The 15,926-nt window shown below is 36.0% G+C and overlaps 1 protein-coding gene across 1 annotated transcript; it reads right to left on the bottom strand.

Moving 5' to 3' along the window:
- Positions 1 to 7,090: 7,090 nt before the first annotated feature.
- Positions 7,091 to 8,110, bottom strand: LOC116893489 (formyl peptide receptor-related sequence 7). The gene has a single exon (XM_032895236.1). It carries the CDS (start codon positions 8,108 to 8,110, stop codon positions 7,091 to 7,093), a length of 1,020 nt encoding a protein of 339 aa, XP_032751127.1.
- Positions 8,111 to 15,926: the final 7,816 nt, after the last annotated feature.

Genomic DNA, 15,926 nt, shown 5'->3' with positions numbered 1-15,926 from the left:
CTCATAGGTAGCAATGAATATCCTAGTAAGAGCACCAGTGGAAGGGGAAGCCCTGGGTCCTGCTAATACTGAACCGCCAGTGAACTAGACTGTTGGGGGGAGGGCGGCAATGGGGGGAGGGTCGGGAGGGGAACACCATAAGGAAGGGGAGGTGGGAGGGGATGTTTGCCCGAAACCGGGAAAGGAATAATACTCGAAATGTATATAAGAAATATTCAAGTTAATAAAAAAAAAATTAAAAAAAAAAACTCGTTATTGGTAACTCTTTTTGGAGAAGTTGGCTTGCATAATGTCACTCTGGTGTTTAATGACCAAGGAGCAACATAAGACCAAAATTATACAAATAAAGAGATTTTACAAAGATATAAAAAAAATCAAAGATCGTATTATGCTAGAAATTGAAAAATAGTGACAGCGCTATTGGTCTGAGGGTTTTTCTTGGACTCAATGACAATTTTCACTTAATGCCATTAAAAGTTGATAATGCACCAGCTGGGACATGGCAAGCTTCCCATCCATGCTTAACGATTTTATGCTTGTCTATTGATCTTGAAGCCTCAAAATCTGCCAGACTGTGAATGGGCTGTCATGCCTTGGAAAAACATGCCTCTGGATATTTTTTAAAATTTTACTAATTATTTTATTAATTTACATCCCAAAAGTTGTTCCCCAAATATGACCCCCTTATCATTCTCCCCTCCTAGAATTCTTTACGCCATTTCATATTCTCATTCACCTCTGAGATGGTGCTCTTCTTTCCCCAGGCATCCACATTCCCTGGGGTATCAAGTCTCTACAAGATTAGGCTCCTCCTCTCTCACCGTGGCTAGACAAGTCAGTCCTCTGTTACATATGTGCCTTTGGCCTCAGACCAAGCCATGTAGGCTCCTGTTTTCAAGTACATGAATGTTGTATCAGTAATAACATCAGGGTTTGGTGCCTGCCCATGAAATGGATTCCAAGTTGTATTGGTCCCTGACCGACCTTTTCTTCAATCTCTGCACCAAATTTATACCTGCCCAGGAATGGGCTATCATGCCTTTGCAAAACATGCCTCTATATTTTTAAAGGTTGATACATGTGTTTGTTGGGGGAAAACAAATGTAAAAAATAATTCTGTTCTATCACAGCTTATAATTGATGACTAAATTTAAGATTTGAGACATGATTGTAAATGATAATTCTGTTCAGTCACAGTTTATAAATGATGACTATACTTATATACTTATGACTAAGATGAAATCATACACACATATGTTAGTACAAAAATGATACAATCTATGCTTTAGGGAAAAAATTAGTCAGTTCTTGGCTGGAGCCTCTCAAAGACAACACGCTTCTTCTACAGCGATAATAGTGTATCATTAGTTTTGTCAGGGTTTGGTGCTCACCCAGGGGATGGGTTTCAATTTGGGCTTGTTATTGGTTTGTCATTTACTTAGTGTCTTCTCCATCTCCTGTGCCTGCATTTCTCACAGACAGAATAAATTTTGAGTTGAAAGTACTGGTGTTCCTGTTTGGAAAGAGGTGACCTCTTCAGGTTCCATATCCCCAATATTGTGAGTCACGTGTAAGGTCACTCTCATTGATTCTTGGGTGCTGCCTTTATTCCATGTCTCTATCTCTTTTGGGAGATGCTTCCCACCTCCTCAAACCCAATAATTGTATATTTCCATTCATTTTCATGGTGATCTAACCATCTCACATCTTCCCCACACCTTATAGTGAACACCTTTTTCCCCTCCCTACTTCTGTTGTCTTATGAAAGTCTCCACAAAATAGCTAACTCAAACAGATACAGTCACCTACAGCCAAACAGTAGATGGAGCTTGGGGTCTCTTATAGAAGAACAGGAGGAAAGATTGCAGGCCCTGTATGAAACAGGGATTACATATGAAGACTAATAGAGTCAACCAATATGGGACTGTGGGGCTCTCAGACACTGAACCACCAGCCAAAGAAAATACAGAAGATAGGCCTAGGCCTCACTACACATTTGTAGCAGTTGTGGAGTTTGGTTCTCATGTGGGGACCAAACAACCAGGATGGGTGTTGTCCCAAAATCTGTTGACTGTTTGTCAGATATGTTCTTCTAGCTGGGATCCATTGTCTGTCTTTAGTAGGAAAGGAAGCACCTATCCTTAAGTTCCAGGTTGATAGAAACTGAGGGTACCACCACATTACAGAGGACAATGAGAAATGCGATGGGGGACAGATTGTGGGAGGAGATAGTGGGAATGTAAAGTGAATAAAATAAAAAATATGATAAATAAAAAAGAATGATAAAACTAAACAAAAAAGATTAGTAATCAGTCATTGTGTACAGAGTTTTACAAAATTAAAATAAAAAAGCACTCTAATTGCCAGGCCATCAAGGTTACAAGATTTTCTTGAATACAATGTCTAACTCACTTCTTTCTATATTCCTTATTACCTCTTCTCTGCTAACTGTCTGATATTGGGGCTTGCCCCAAGGACAGCATAGTCTTTAAACATTCTAAATTGTGAAGTTCATGTTCACACATAAATATCTTACATGTATTCATCAAAAGTATATTTCTTAGCAACAGATGGAGATCATTAAAGAATACTACAACCAATCAAAATGAAGATTTGTGAAGATCAATGAAAAATGATATTTCTGCAACACACTGATAAACAGAGGCACAGGGTTAATTGGTAAAGAGGGAAGAGAAAGTTTTAAGAGCTAGAAAGCCAGGATATTTGGTAAGAGTTATTAACTCTTACAAGAAACAGACACCCACAAAATTATATAAAATATCACCAACACATCTGGTTAACTATGACCTGAACCAGGGCAGTAATACATTCATGCTGCTGTCAAGGTGGACAGCTCATGAAATAATACACAAAGAATTACAGACAACTACAGACCATTACAGAAGTAATGGTCAGACAAAATAAATACTCATGTTAGAATTTTTAATCTATCTTGAAGAAAACACATTCTGCTAAAAAGAAATGAATGAAAATAGGCAGTGGTAAAGATTGTTGTTTATTGAACTACATATGTGCCTGTCATTTGAATCTGCCACTTTCTTTTGTGTATGTGTAGAATACTATAGGTTCTTTCACTTTGGCTTGGTTACTAATGCAGAACTGTTGAACAACTGAGCACTTCAAAAGTTTGTTCTGTGGATTTGATTCTAGTGGCTTCTTCTCTTTTCTGGTTTTAATATTTATTTTGATTTCCCTGATGATTAAGGACATTGAACATTTCTTTAAGTGCTTCTTGGCACTTATGATTTCTCTAATGAGAACCTGTTTAGGTCTGTGCATGTACATTTTTAATTTGGGTTATTTGGGTTGTTGGAGTTTAACATTTTAAGTTCTCCATAATTTTTGGATACTAGTGTAAAGGTCACTTTGCAGTCTGCTTTATTGACAGTGTCCTTTGACTTACATTAGCTTTGTAATTTTGTGATATCTCATTTATAAATTGTTATCTTAGAGCATGAGACATTGGTGTTCTCTTCAGAAAATTGTCTCCTGTTCAAATGCATTCAAGGCTTTTCCCTCTTTATTTTGTCTGAGATGTAGTGTATCTATATTTTTGTTGAGGTCCTTGATCCACCAGAACCTGAGTTTTGTGGAGGGCGAAAAATATGGATCTACTTTCCTTTTTCTACACATAGACATATCATTAGACCAACACCATTTGTTGATGATACTCTATTTTTTTCTGTTGTATGGTTTTGAGTTTTTTATCAAAATCAAGTGTTCACAGGTATGTGGATTTATTTCTGGGCCACTGATAGAAAATCACGAATCAACGTGACTGTTTCTGTACCAATATCATGTACTTTTTATCACACTTGCTCTGTACTATAACTTGGCTTCAGGCTCACAAAGTTGACATCACAAAGTTCTGTTATTGCTCAAGATTGAATATGTGTGTGTGTATTTTGTGTGTGTGTGTGTGTGTGTGTGTGTGTGTGTGTGTGTGTGTGTGTGTGTGTTGTTTTGTTTTCTTTCTCCAAAGAAGTTGAGAAAGTCAATGGGTGTCAGGAGATAAAGATCTTCTCGAGGAAGAAAGAGAGTCTTGGTTCCAGAAGAAACAGAGTCATGGGATATGTGAGGTATCTTAGAATCATTGTGGGTGTCCTTAAATGTGATATATGGTATTGAGTATATGGGCACAACATCATGATTTTTTCAACTGTTCATTATTCTCTAACAACTGACTCAAAAGAAGTTGAGCTAAATGAGATATATTGGCTAAAGATTTTAAAATAATGATTTATTGACATATCACTGAATTACAAGAAAACACATAAAAATGAAAAAAAATCATTTAACTGTTTGCTTGCTTAAAGTGTTAGGGTCTTAGTCCATTATCATAACAGTTATGAATAGTAAGCACACAGCAGGTGCTGGAAAAGTAGCTCAACACTTACATCCCATCTAAGGAAAGGACTGAAAGTGATGAAGGGATTTCCAACCCCATAGGAAGAACAAAGGTTTCAACCAACCAGGCACCCCAGAACTCCAAGGGAATAAATCACCAATCAAAGAGCACACATGGGAGGACCCATGACTTCCACTGCATATTTAGCAGTTGATGGAATTATCTGGAGTCGGTAGGAGGAGAAGCCCTTGACCCTGTGAAGGCTCATTTTCCCAGTGTGGGGGAACACCAGGGTGTTGAGTTGGATGTGGGTAGGTGGTGTGGAGCATCTTCATAGGAGCAGGGGGATGGGAGAGGGAAGTTCCAGGAAAGGGGCTAATATTTGAAACGTAAATATATAAACTGTCCAATAAAAATATTTAAAAATATTACATCCTGCTATTCAGTCAGATAGGAAAGACTCAGTAGAACAAGGGCTTTTGAATATCAAAACTCCCCAAGATGAACTTCCTAGAAGTCCATACCTACACTTTAAGGTCTCACATTCTAATAGTTCTAATTCTTCAAAAACAATCCTGCATCTGGTAAATAAACATTCAGATATATGATATAATGGGGGATTCTTTCATTCATAGTATCACACAGGACATAGTTTCTCATTTAAGGAAACCAAAGCAAGAGCTGAAGATAGAATTTGGAAGTAGAAATCATGATCACAGGAGATTGTTCTTTAATTGTTTGGATCCTCTGTCTTTCTTGATATATTTCTTATACAGCCTATGCCCAATGTCCAGAGTGATTATAATCCATTATGAGTTGGGCCATCATTAATCAAATAGCAACAAAATTGTCCCTACAAAAATTTAAAAGTTCAACATGATTGAGATAATTACTTAATAGGGATTTTTCTCCAGGTATGTGAAGGTTTGCGTGAAATTGACAGAAAGCATAAAAACCTCAGATACAAGATATAGTTCCAGTATTTTATCCTCAGAGTGATTTCACTACCCCATCATCCCCAAATCCAAATTGCTTATCAGTGGATTTCCACCAGCTGGATCAGGCCACAGGACAAAGTTTCACCCAATACCTCATGGCTCCAGTCTTCAGGCAGCTTGGTCAATTGTGTTTCTCCTTTTTACCTCATACCCACCCAACTTTATAACCCTTCTCTCCACCTCATCTTCTAGTGTCTAGTGTTCTTTCATTCATTATTCTTTAACCTTTCATACTTAAAAGAAGTAGTATTAATATCCTATTTCAGACAGAGCCATCAACAATCATATTCTCAATCCTAGTAGCAGACGTCTGTCTCTGAGTAGTGCTATTCACTGCAAAGGGGGGCATCTATATAGAAGCCTGAGAGTGGCATTTATATTTGCATAGATGTTTAGAGGGTAGTTTGGTGGTATTTATTTTATGTAGACAAAAGTAGTAAATTCCAGGAAAGTGCCTGTTAAATCACCACTCATATACTGTGAGTGATCTTATAGTATCATAGACAGATACCTTCCCTGCAAATTGTCCTCACAATCAATTAGAGAATAGATTGTAGCTTATAAAATACTCATGTCAGTACAGCACACATTGGCATATATTGCCTAGATTTTGATCATGGAGCTCCTAGTTCTCACTTCAGAGTAATCTGATTGATGCCTTTCTTCCCCTTCAACAATTAGAGGTTATCATTCTTCACAAATAACAGCAAAAAAATTATCCTGGGCTGTTTTCAGGAACACATATAAACAACAAATCAAGAATTAATATCCCACTCTGCCGTTAGAAATGAAAATTAACAGAATTAAATTGACCATAATTACAAGGAAACATTTTCTTAGGTATTTATGATTATGGGAACAGAAATATACAGAATATGCTTTTAAAATATTTCAACTCCATTATAAGATATATTTGTATATGGATTTTTCATGTAGCCTTTATTATGTTTAAATATACCCACCATATGTGTGCTTATACCCCTGATATTCCCCAAATATATTTTTTATCTATTTTCTACTACCCTCATCTTTTAAGCTAGTTATTACTTTATATTTTTCCGTCACATGGTTCTAAAGGTTTAACCTTCCTCCCAATAGCATTAGAAATAAATAAAAACTATATGTAACAAAGGAAAGACAGTTTTGTTACAGAAAAGAATATGAGTTTTTTGAGATTTCTTTTCTGCTAAGAAACTATAAAATACCCTTACATATGTACCTTAAAAGAAAAAGGGATGTTTTTAAATATTATTTATACATTATAGTGTCTAATGTAGGAATTCATGGCTGCAGAAACTTGAAATATGTTGTCACATTATCTCCACACTCAAACACCAAAATCATTGTAAACAATGTGTTATAGGTGTCAGATACCATGTTGAAATCTTATATAACCCATCATGGCTCTTCTTCCTAAGTAGGTCCCACACACAACAGGGACGTTTTCCCACCTCAACTGATATAATAGTTATAGTCTTGTTTTGGGTCTTGTACTGTTGTACCACCTTATTAATAGCCCATGTTCCAAATTCAATTGAAAAACTCCCATAACAACAGTGATATTTGTTTTCATTATTATTTTTCTTCTAAAACAGAAGACAAAGAGGTATTTCTTCTAGACTTCTTGATTAACAGTCAAAGATCTTATGCAAAGTAGAATGAGACAGAAAATAAGAATAGGGTGGCACAGAAAACATTCCCATGGCATCACCCCTGCCACTTCCTATGGCCCAGAGTCTTTAGTATGTGAAGACAAGTTACTGTTCAGGACTGAATCTTCCCTCAGAGCCCTCTCCAGACTAGCTGACAGGGAGTGGATCAGTTTCTTTCTGAATTGCTGACCTAGGAAAACATAGAGTATTGGGTTGAGACAGCTGTTGAAGGAAGCCAGAGTGCTTGCTGGGTTCACCCATGTGTGAATACTATTCATTGTCTCTTTATACCCAATGTTGCCTAAAAGAAAAATCAATTGAAAAGGGAACCAACAGACAAAGAAGGAAAATGCTACAGCAGTGAGGACACGTAAGGGACGACTGGAATTCACAAAGCCTCTTCTGCCTATCTTGGCAGCCATGAGGCCATAACAAATGACAATGAAGATCATGGGTATGCTGAAGCCAATAAGGAAACTGATGGTTACTGAAATTATTCTTACAGTCATGGACACCTTCAACTGCTCCTCAGGGGTTGCAGCCCAGGACTCAACATTACATATACAGTGCACTTTCCCTCTTTCATCTCTCACTGTTGTCAAGAAGATCAAATGTGGAAATATAAGCAACAGGACAAGTATCCATGCTCCAACAATCACTTTCCTTGCCAGATTCACAGTTCGATAATTCTGAGCCCATACTGGGTGCAGGACACAAATACAGCGATCCATGGCAATGAAAGTAATCAGGAAGATACTTAGAAAAAGGTTTATGTTTATAATCATGTGAACAAATTTGCAAAGGAACCAACCAAAAGGCCATTCTCCATTTATGATAATTGAGATGATCTGAAATGGTAGACTTGCCATATAAGAGAAGTCAGCCAAAGCCAGGTTCAAATAACAGATTGTCGTTACAGTGCATGACATCCGGAACCCAGCCACATAAATCACAAGCCCATTACCTAGCACACCAAGGACAAAGGTTATAGAAAGTACCACAACTAAGAAGATCCATATAACTCTGGGGGTGGTAGAATCATAAAACACCACTTCTGATCCATTCTGAGGGATGGAGAAGTTGGATTTCATTTTATCAGCACCTGTAACATTTCAATAATGACTTTTTTCAGATGTGGCTCCATATTATAGATTTACTCAAATTCCCAAACATTACCTTTTATAACAGAGTACCTATCCTGAGGGTAATCTAGGAAAAATGATTCTCTGTTGAATGTCTGTTATGTAAAGCTTAGTTCTATACATTATCAAAGAACATTATTACTCCTCAGACTGATTATGAAATGTATCTTGACCTTGCACAGATATTGAACTAAGGATAGGAAGGGGGAAGGAACTGATTACTATGAAGAGGAGAGCATTGGGGTATATATATATATATATACATACCATTGTTCGTTGCTTTTTATTACTTCTTTGCTCTTGTAGGAATGAATTCAGCTAAGTCATACAGAAGGTTTAGGCTGAGGTTTATTTTCAAGCAAAGCATAATTAGTAGCTAGGGAGAATATTGGATTATGTTTTTAAAAGATTGTAAATGATGTGCTTTTAATTCCAGATATAATATTGTTACAACTGTTTTGGCATTTTTCTTTGTCTGTCTCACTTAAGTCAATCATCCTTCTAGGAACACCTTGTCACAAGACAACACTGCTCAGTGAAGACCATAACATCATTGTAATTGTAGTCAATTTAGTTCTGTTACTTTTCACATTGTGATTTTCAAAGAGCTGTTTCTGATTATGAGGTATATAAAACACTTTCATGGTACAATTTAAGTCACCATTGCCCAAATCATAATACAGAACACTTTTTTGTCCGTATTTACATGTGTCTGAGTGTTTATATAATTGCTTGTTCATGTTTGTATACTTATGTTTATATAGTTCATTATAAACTCACCTAGAATTTTCCATATGCCAAACAATTTAAACTATAGGAGAGACTCCTCTAACTGGCTGGAACTTACTGAGGAGGCTAAATGACCAGCCAATATGCAGTTTGACACAATCTACATCAAATCCTCCCCAATAAAATGACCAAAAAGGATCTCCATTTTTCAGACTTTTATTTTTCAAGGCAAGGACTTTACGAAGTGGTCTATCCCCAAAGCCACAGATCCCATTTAGGATGTATAATCATATCATATTTCTGAGTCTTCCACAGGGTAGGAACAAAAATGATTTTATATCACAGGCAGGTCTCAGACCTTATAATAGTCTTGCAACAATAGTGGCAACAACAAAATTTTGTAACATTTTAGACATAGATATGGAAAAATTCAAATATGTCTTTAAGAATGACTCCTGACAATGGGAAATTCAAGGGACAACTATCAAAGAAGTAGCAGATAATCTTACTTCTAGCTTCTTGTTAAGCTCATGTTAGGTTTAAATCTACTTCTGTTCATGAAACAATGCAAAAACACTGAACAATATATTCACCTTCTTTCTGACCTAGTTTAACAGACAGTCTCTTTGCATATATTTTGGATTATGTTCTTGGGCAAGTGGAATTGTGTCACCAGAAAATAAATGGGAAGGTCAAATGGATTCAGAAATCCTGGTACCCTCAGACATGAAGATGATAGGAGTTTCATCTATTCCCTTCTAGGCTCCTTTTCTTCCTGTCCTAAAGCACAGGACCATGCCCCATGGGAAGAATGTAACCATTTGTCATGTAGCACAGAGATCTCCATGCCAATGAGGTTTTAGCCAACAAGGATCCCTTGCTGGTCATTCCTTCCTGTAAAGGGTATTCAACCTCTTTTTCACCTCTAGTAAGTCTTATTCACCTATTCTCTACAATGAACAATCATTAAACTCTTCGGAACAAGGAAGTTTATCTCTCATCAAGATCTAATGTGGGGGAAAGCCTTCATCATATAGAGCTGCCTAAGTCTTCCACAGAAGGCCCCTCTACACTCCTGATTCTCAATGATGGAGTAGGCTGGAGTTCCCCCTCACCCCAGCCCCAGTTTTATCCATGACGCCACTGCCACAGGACATCCAGGAGTTTGGGAACCTCTGCATTCTTAGCCTCAGCCTGCTTTGTTTCTCACAAGGGCTGGGACCCCCATCTTAGGATGTGTTCTCCCACTCCTGAGCTGTCTATTAGCCTGACATCTGACAGCCCGGGGTAAAATGCAGCCTAGAGCCTCCTGTTTTGTCTGACTGGCAGAGTTGCCACTTCTCAGTGGAGAGGTGAACTGAGGAACTGCATTGCTAATCCAAAGCAATTGTCTGAATCTAGAGTTGAAGAGAATGTTGCAAAGTTATAACCTCTGTATCATAATGTATGACTCCTTAAGGGTTTGCAGAGGCAGGAAGTCAGTGAGGGCTGGATATCATCTCTACCTTTCAGAGAGCATTTTCCCCTATTCCTTATTGAGATGAAGTTCTCATTGCTTTCTATACTAAGAGTGAACATATCTGTATATTTAGTTACTTGGGATACAGAGAGACCTAATAAGTTTTGGGAGAGGTCTGGGTCCTCTCCTTAATCTGCATGCATTATATAATCTACACAGATATTTACATTTATGTTAATCTACCAGATTTATTATTTCTTTATTTTAAGAATAAATTAATGTTTTGAGCAATTGTGAAACCTAGACAAAGTTATTTGAAGAGTGATAGAAAATCTGTTTTAATTCAAGTTGTTCTGACCTTTGAGGTCTTCCTCTACCACACTTAAACTACATCTTTCATACCCATGTAACTGGTAATCTGTACTAATAAAACCAGTTAGAGGAATAGTCTTTGAACTTTCTCTACTCCTAAGGGTGACCTATTATGAATTCTTCTGTATATAACCCCAACTGATTCATTGGTTCACTAATTAGATTTTTAGATATTCATTAATTTGGTCTGTCCGTGATTCACTGTGTGTGACTAAGTAAATATTTGTGTTGCACATACCCAAATAAAGTGTCACACAATACCCTCTCAACTACATATACAGAACATGGTCACTCTCTTCAACACTCTGGTAATCCACTTGATTTTTGGTCTTAATGGAGGTAGACATATCTGGAGAAAATCCAAGTAGATTAATTTTTAAAAGTTTACATAAAAATTAAAAATAAACTGATATCTCATATCATAACAATTTATCTTCTAGAAGCTGTAGATACTGGTTGCCCAAGACGAAAATGGTATCTTCTCCTAAAATATTTTAACTGTCATATATAGGTAGATATTGCCTCCTTCTGTCCACACCTCCTCTTCCCTGTGAGTAAAAGGACACAACCTATATGTCATTGTGATCCTGTCTTTAGGGTCCAATTTTGCTTTAATTATTACTTTAAAAATCTTCTGCTTCTGAGTAATTATATTTTGAAGGACTGTAATTAGGGATACAATACTGATGTGAAAGAAACTTCAACTTAAGCTGTAACATAGGGTAGTGGGTATGAAAAATCAATGAGTAGAGAATGCTGAAGGTATTACTGATAAAACATTTGAGCCAAGGATTTGTAAGGAGAAACAAAAGAAGTTGAGATTGAAAAAGAGATTACAGGTAGGTTGACAGAAATTTAAGCTATGAAATTAAACATTGAAAGAAGGTACTCTGACAGGAGAGAAGAAAAATTTTATTAGTTAGAGATATGGGTCAGAGGTTACATGTTCTTACTGCTATTGTACAGATTCAGGTTCAATACTCATAACAAAATAGTGCCTAAAGCTATCTGTAATACAAGTTCCATGGGATCTGCCATCTCCTTCTGTTTTGCCTGGGGAATAGGCATATATCTGGCATATTGACATATGACTTAATTAGGATTTCATTTCTGTGAAGAGATACTGTGAGCAAGAGAACTCTTATAAGGGAATATATTTAATTGGGTCCAGCTTACAGTATCAGAAGTTTAGCCCACTATCATCATGGCAGAACCCATGGCAGTATGTAGGCAGACATGGTACTGTAGAAGGAGCTGAAAGTTTTATATCTTGATCTGAAGGTCGCCAGGAGGAGACTTTCTTCTGTACAGCATAGATCTTGATAATATGATCATAAAACTAATCCCCACAGTGACACATTTCTTCTACCAAGGCCATATTTATTCCAAAGGGCCACAAGTCCTCATAATATCATGCCATGGGCCATATATATTCAGACCACCACAACATATGTACAGAAATAAATACCTATAGATACAAAATTTAAATATATATTTATATAATACAATTTTATATGTAATATTTTCAAATATATAATATATTCAAACATATGTATTAGAAAAGGAAAGCTTTCTATCTGTAATATGTAGATATTATTTATTGTAGTGAAATTCTTCTACAGGTGCTACATCAGTTTTCCTGTATATTGTTTTCTAATAAACAAAAATTGTATCAACTACGAATCTGAAGTAACAAGTGAACTGATTGATAATTTATAATCATCAATTAATCCACACATTTTATAGAGCCTATACATAAAAGTTTATTTTTATTTTTAATTTTACTGGCTGAATAAAACAGCAAGAACCTTGTGATTTTTACAAGGATGTATAATCTTCATGCTATAGTCTTAAATGAAGATGTTTTAGCACAGCACAACACCCTTAGGTATACGTCCTTGTGGTATTCATATTATTCAGCTGAGATGGGGCATTTACAGCATTCTGATATGAAATATTTACTATCTCACCTTTAGAGAAAGTACCCATTCCAATTTATATGACTTTTCAGTATTACTGAACTACTGAACAGTCTAGTTTGATCCCTACTGGCTTACTGACAGATTTCTTTCTTTCTTTCTTTCTTTCTTTTTTTTTTTTTGAGTTTTCTTGCCACCTGGGCAATCCTCTATGCATTTGATGCTGCATTGCATTTATTTTATTATAATACATCATTGTAAGTTTTGTATACATTAATTTGCATAACTTTCCTCCCCACAGGAAGTTTGTAAATTATAACGTTTAGAAATCAACAAAACATTGAATTAGAAGAAGCTTGGAGTATTATGGCCACACATGTTAGAGTGGTTAATGTTTTATCCCTTGTGTCTGGATTAACTCTTCACATTTGATGTACTGCCTCTGTGTCTCTTGTTCCTATGCCTCTCATTTCCATCCCAGGAATTCACTGTTTAACCCAGATTATATTTCCTTAGAACCTCTCCTTTAGGATCCCAATTAATTTTCATTAGTATTTAAGTACTTGCTCATTCCATCCTTATACTGACAGAGTGTTTTTAGAAAACCAGTGTTTTTCCTCACTGATATCTATAGGGTTGACGTGGTAGCTCCTACCAAAGAGGAGGAAAGTGTTAATAGTTTTCGTGTGGAGTTTCTAGAAGGATACTTTGCATCCTACAAATACTTTTATGACAGGTAGTGATGATTTAATTTTGATGTCACTGTGTTTTTAATGACTATATTCCTAATTCTTTTTTCAGTTGTTTTCTATTTCATATTTTTTTAAACTTCTTTCGCTGTTTAATTTAATAGAAGAAGGCCATTTAATAGAGAATAATAGAGGTGTCCAGAACAAAGTCCAAGGATTTTGGAAAGCAAAGGTGAAAAATGATTTCCTGGAGGTGGTCTGATATTTGCAAGATTTTACTCAGCAGACTGGGGATAGAACGTATTTTTAAGTGAGCTGCAGCAAGTAATTGATGTACTTTCCTTCCTAGCTATATTGGTTCTGCATAGTATAAGTCAGTGGCCCATTATCTGTAATCTGAAAATTTGGAAGTTTGGTTTGTTGTATGAAAAAATACTGAAGTTTACTTGTACTATGAGGCATATATGTAGATTTTCATTTTCCAATAGTAGATGATTTAAAAAAATAAGGACCGGGGTTGGGGATTTAGCTCAGCGGTAGAGCGCTTTCCTAGCGAGCGCAAGGCCCTAGGTTCGGTCCCCAGCTCCGAAAAAAAGAAAAGGAAAAAAAAAAAAGGACCCAGAGGACAATAATATCTTCATTGGAAGAGTGCTCAACGTGCCCAAGTTCTGCCCTGTGTTTTATTCTCAATCGGGCATAAAATATTCATGGAATAAAGGAAAATAACCTAAGAACTGGAATACTAGAGGCAGGTAGATCGATATTTCAGTCTTTTCTTTGGCAGGATTGAAGTCAGCCTTTTCTACACGAGACCCTTTTAACATGCAAAGAAGCAAATAAACAAGAGTATGGAGAAGCAGAGGTACGGAGGATGAACAGGGGTAGGAAACAAAAATCTCACAAGTTGGTATACACATGTAATCTTAACATTTGTGAAGAATATATTTAAGCATATATTTAAGCATATAAGTTTAAGATTTGCTTCAACTACATAGAAATCTCTATAAAATCTGAAATTACTTTAATATATATTAAAAACATTTATCTTATATAGCCAAGTTTCATTTTACCATATAGTAGATTCAAGATTATTAATAAGATAATCCATATTAATTTTTCAAGTACTGCTTGTATTTTTCTTCCCTTATCACCTTAGACTATTGCTTGGGTGACATGGCCCACCTAAAGAGAATTACAAAACGGTAAAAAATAGACCTGTGTTGGAATTTCAGTTTAGGAATCAAAGTCTAGCAGTTAATTTGAATGCTTAATGTTCGCTTCCTTATGAGCACAGCAAAATTTATAAATTTGTTATCATTATTTAAAAGAAGTTACATGTCTAATGAATAAAGCATGTCTAAAAGGAAGGCTCCAGATCAGAAATTAGGGGATGTGGCAGGTAGAAATAGGCATTGTATTTAATATTTTGATACTCTGAGATCTCTTGCCTCAGGTCATTATCATCTGTGGATTCACAGGAGTATTTTTTTCACCTTCAGTTTTTTCTGTTGTATTTAACAACAAGTTGTATTAATTAAAAAAGTTTAAGCATTGGTTTTTAATCATATTCAGCCTTTTGCCTAACTTTTCTTAGAATTTCGTCCCAAATCCAATGCTGTCTGTATCTCATTTAATCTCTCTCTCTCTCTCTCTCTCTCTCTCTCTCTCTCTCTCTCTCTCTCTCTCTCTCTTTCAATATGTCTATTTATCTGTCTCTGTCTCTTTTTCTGTATCTATCTAATTATTTGTGGGATTTTTGTTCGTTTTGTTTAGACTAAATCTTCTTGTGCAATTATGGCCCTGAAATGTGATCACTATACCAATATACCAAATGGTACAGTACTGAAGAACACCAAACCCATTTTTTTCACAACAGTCACCATATGCCAAGAGGTATTTAAAGAGGTTGGTCTTTGTTCCAATATTTTCTGTTTCATGCTTCTATTTTGTCTTTGCTGAGGTTTTACTGATCCTGTACATGCTGTCTAACTCTGAGCTAACATGTGCTTCCATATTTTCTTCTCTGGAATAGACAGTAACACACACAAATAAGCTATTATATAGAGTTACCTGCAGCTGTGCATGTTTGTAAACTTAGACCTCTAGTATGAAAACCTTTGAGTGACCAAGACAAGAGTATTATGGGACCACTGTCTGTTTTAGCTACATAGTATTTACAGGTGAACATAATCTGTATAATTAAACTTCTTTAAAAATAGAAACAAAAAAGTGCTGGAAGGATATATAGTTCTTTGGGACAGTTCTATCAGGGCCAAGTGCTTGGAAGTATTTCCTCAGTCTAAAAGAATCAACATGATCAAACCTACATTATTGTTTATGCCACATAATGCCATGTGAGACCATATGATATGTGTTTTCAAAAAGTTATGGAAGTATTTCTGAGAGTTTGAGGGAAGCTTGGCTGTGTATATAGATGCTTCTGTAGATAAATAGTAATTCATGATTTACTGTATCTATTTGTGTTCAGAATAGGCTCTAAGATTCTATACCTTGCTTTAAGGAAGCATTATACCACAAAATAGATGAATATTGCTAATAAAGACCACAATTTTAACTGTTTGCACATTTGCCTCCTG

Source organism: Rattus rattus, chromosome 2, assembly GCF_011064425.1.
Source record: "Rattus rattus isolate New Zealand chromosome 2, Rrattus_CSIRO_v1, whole genome shotgun sequence".
NCBI classification, from domain to species: Eukaryota; Metazoa; Chordata; class Mammalia; order Rodentia; family Muridae; genus Rattus; species Rattus rattus.
This window is presented reverse-complemented; position numbering and strand designations above follow the sequence as displayed.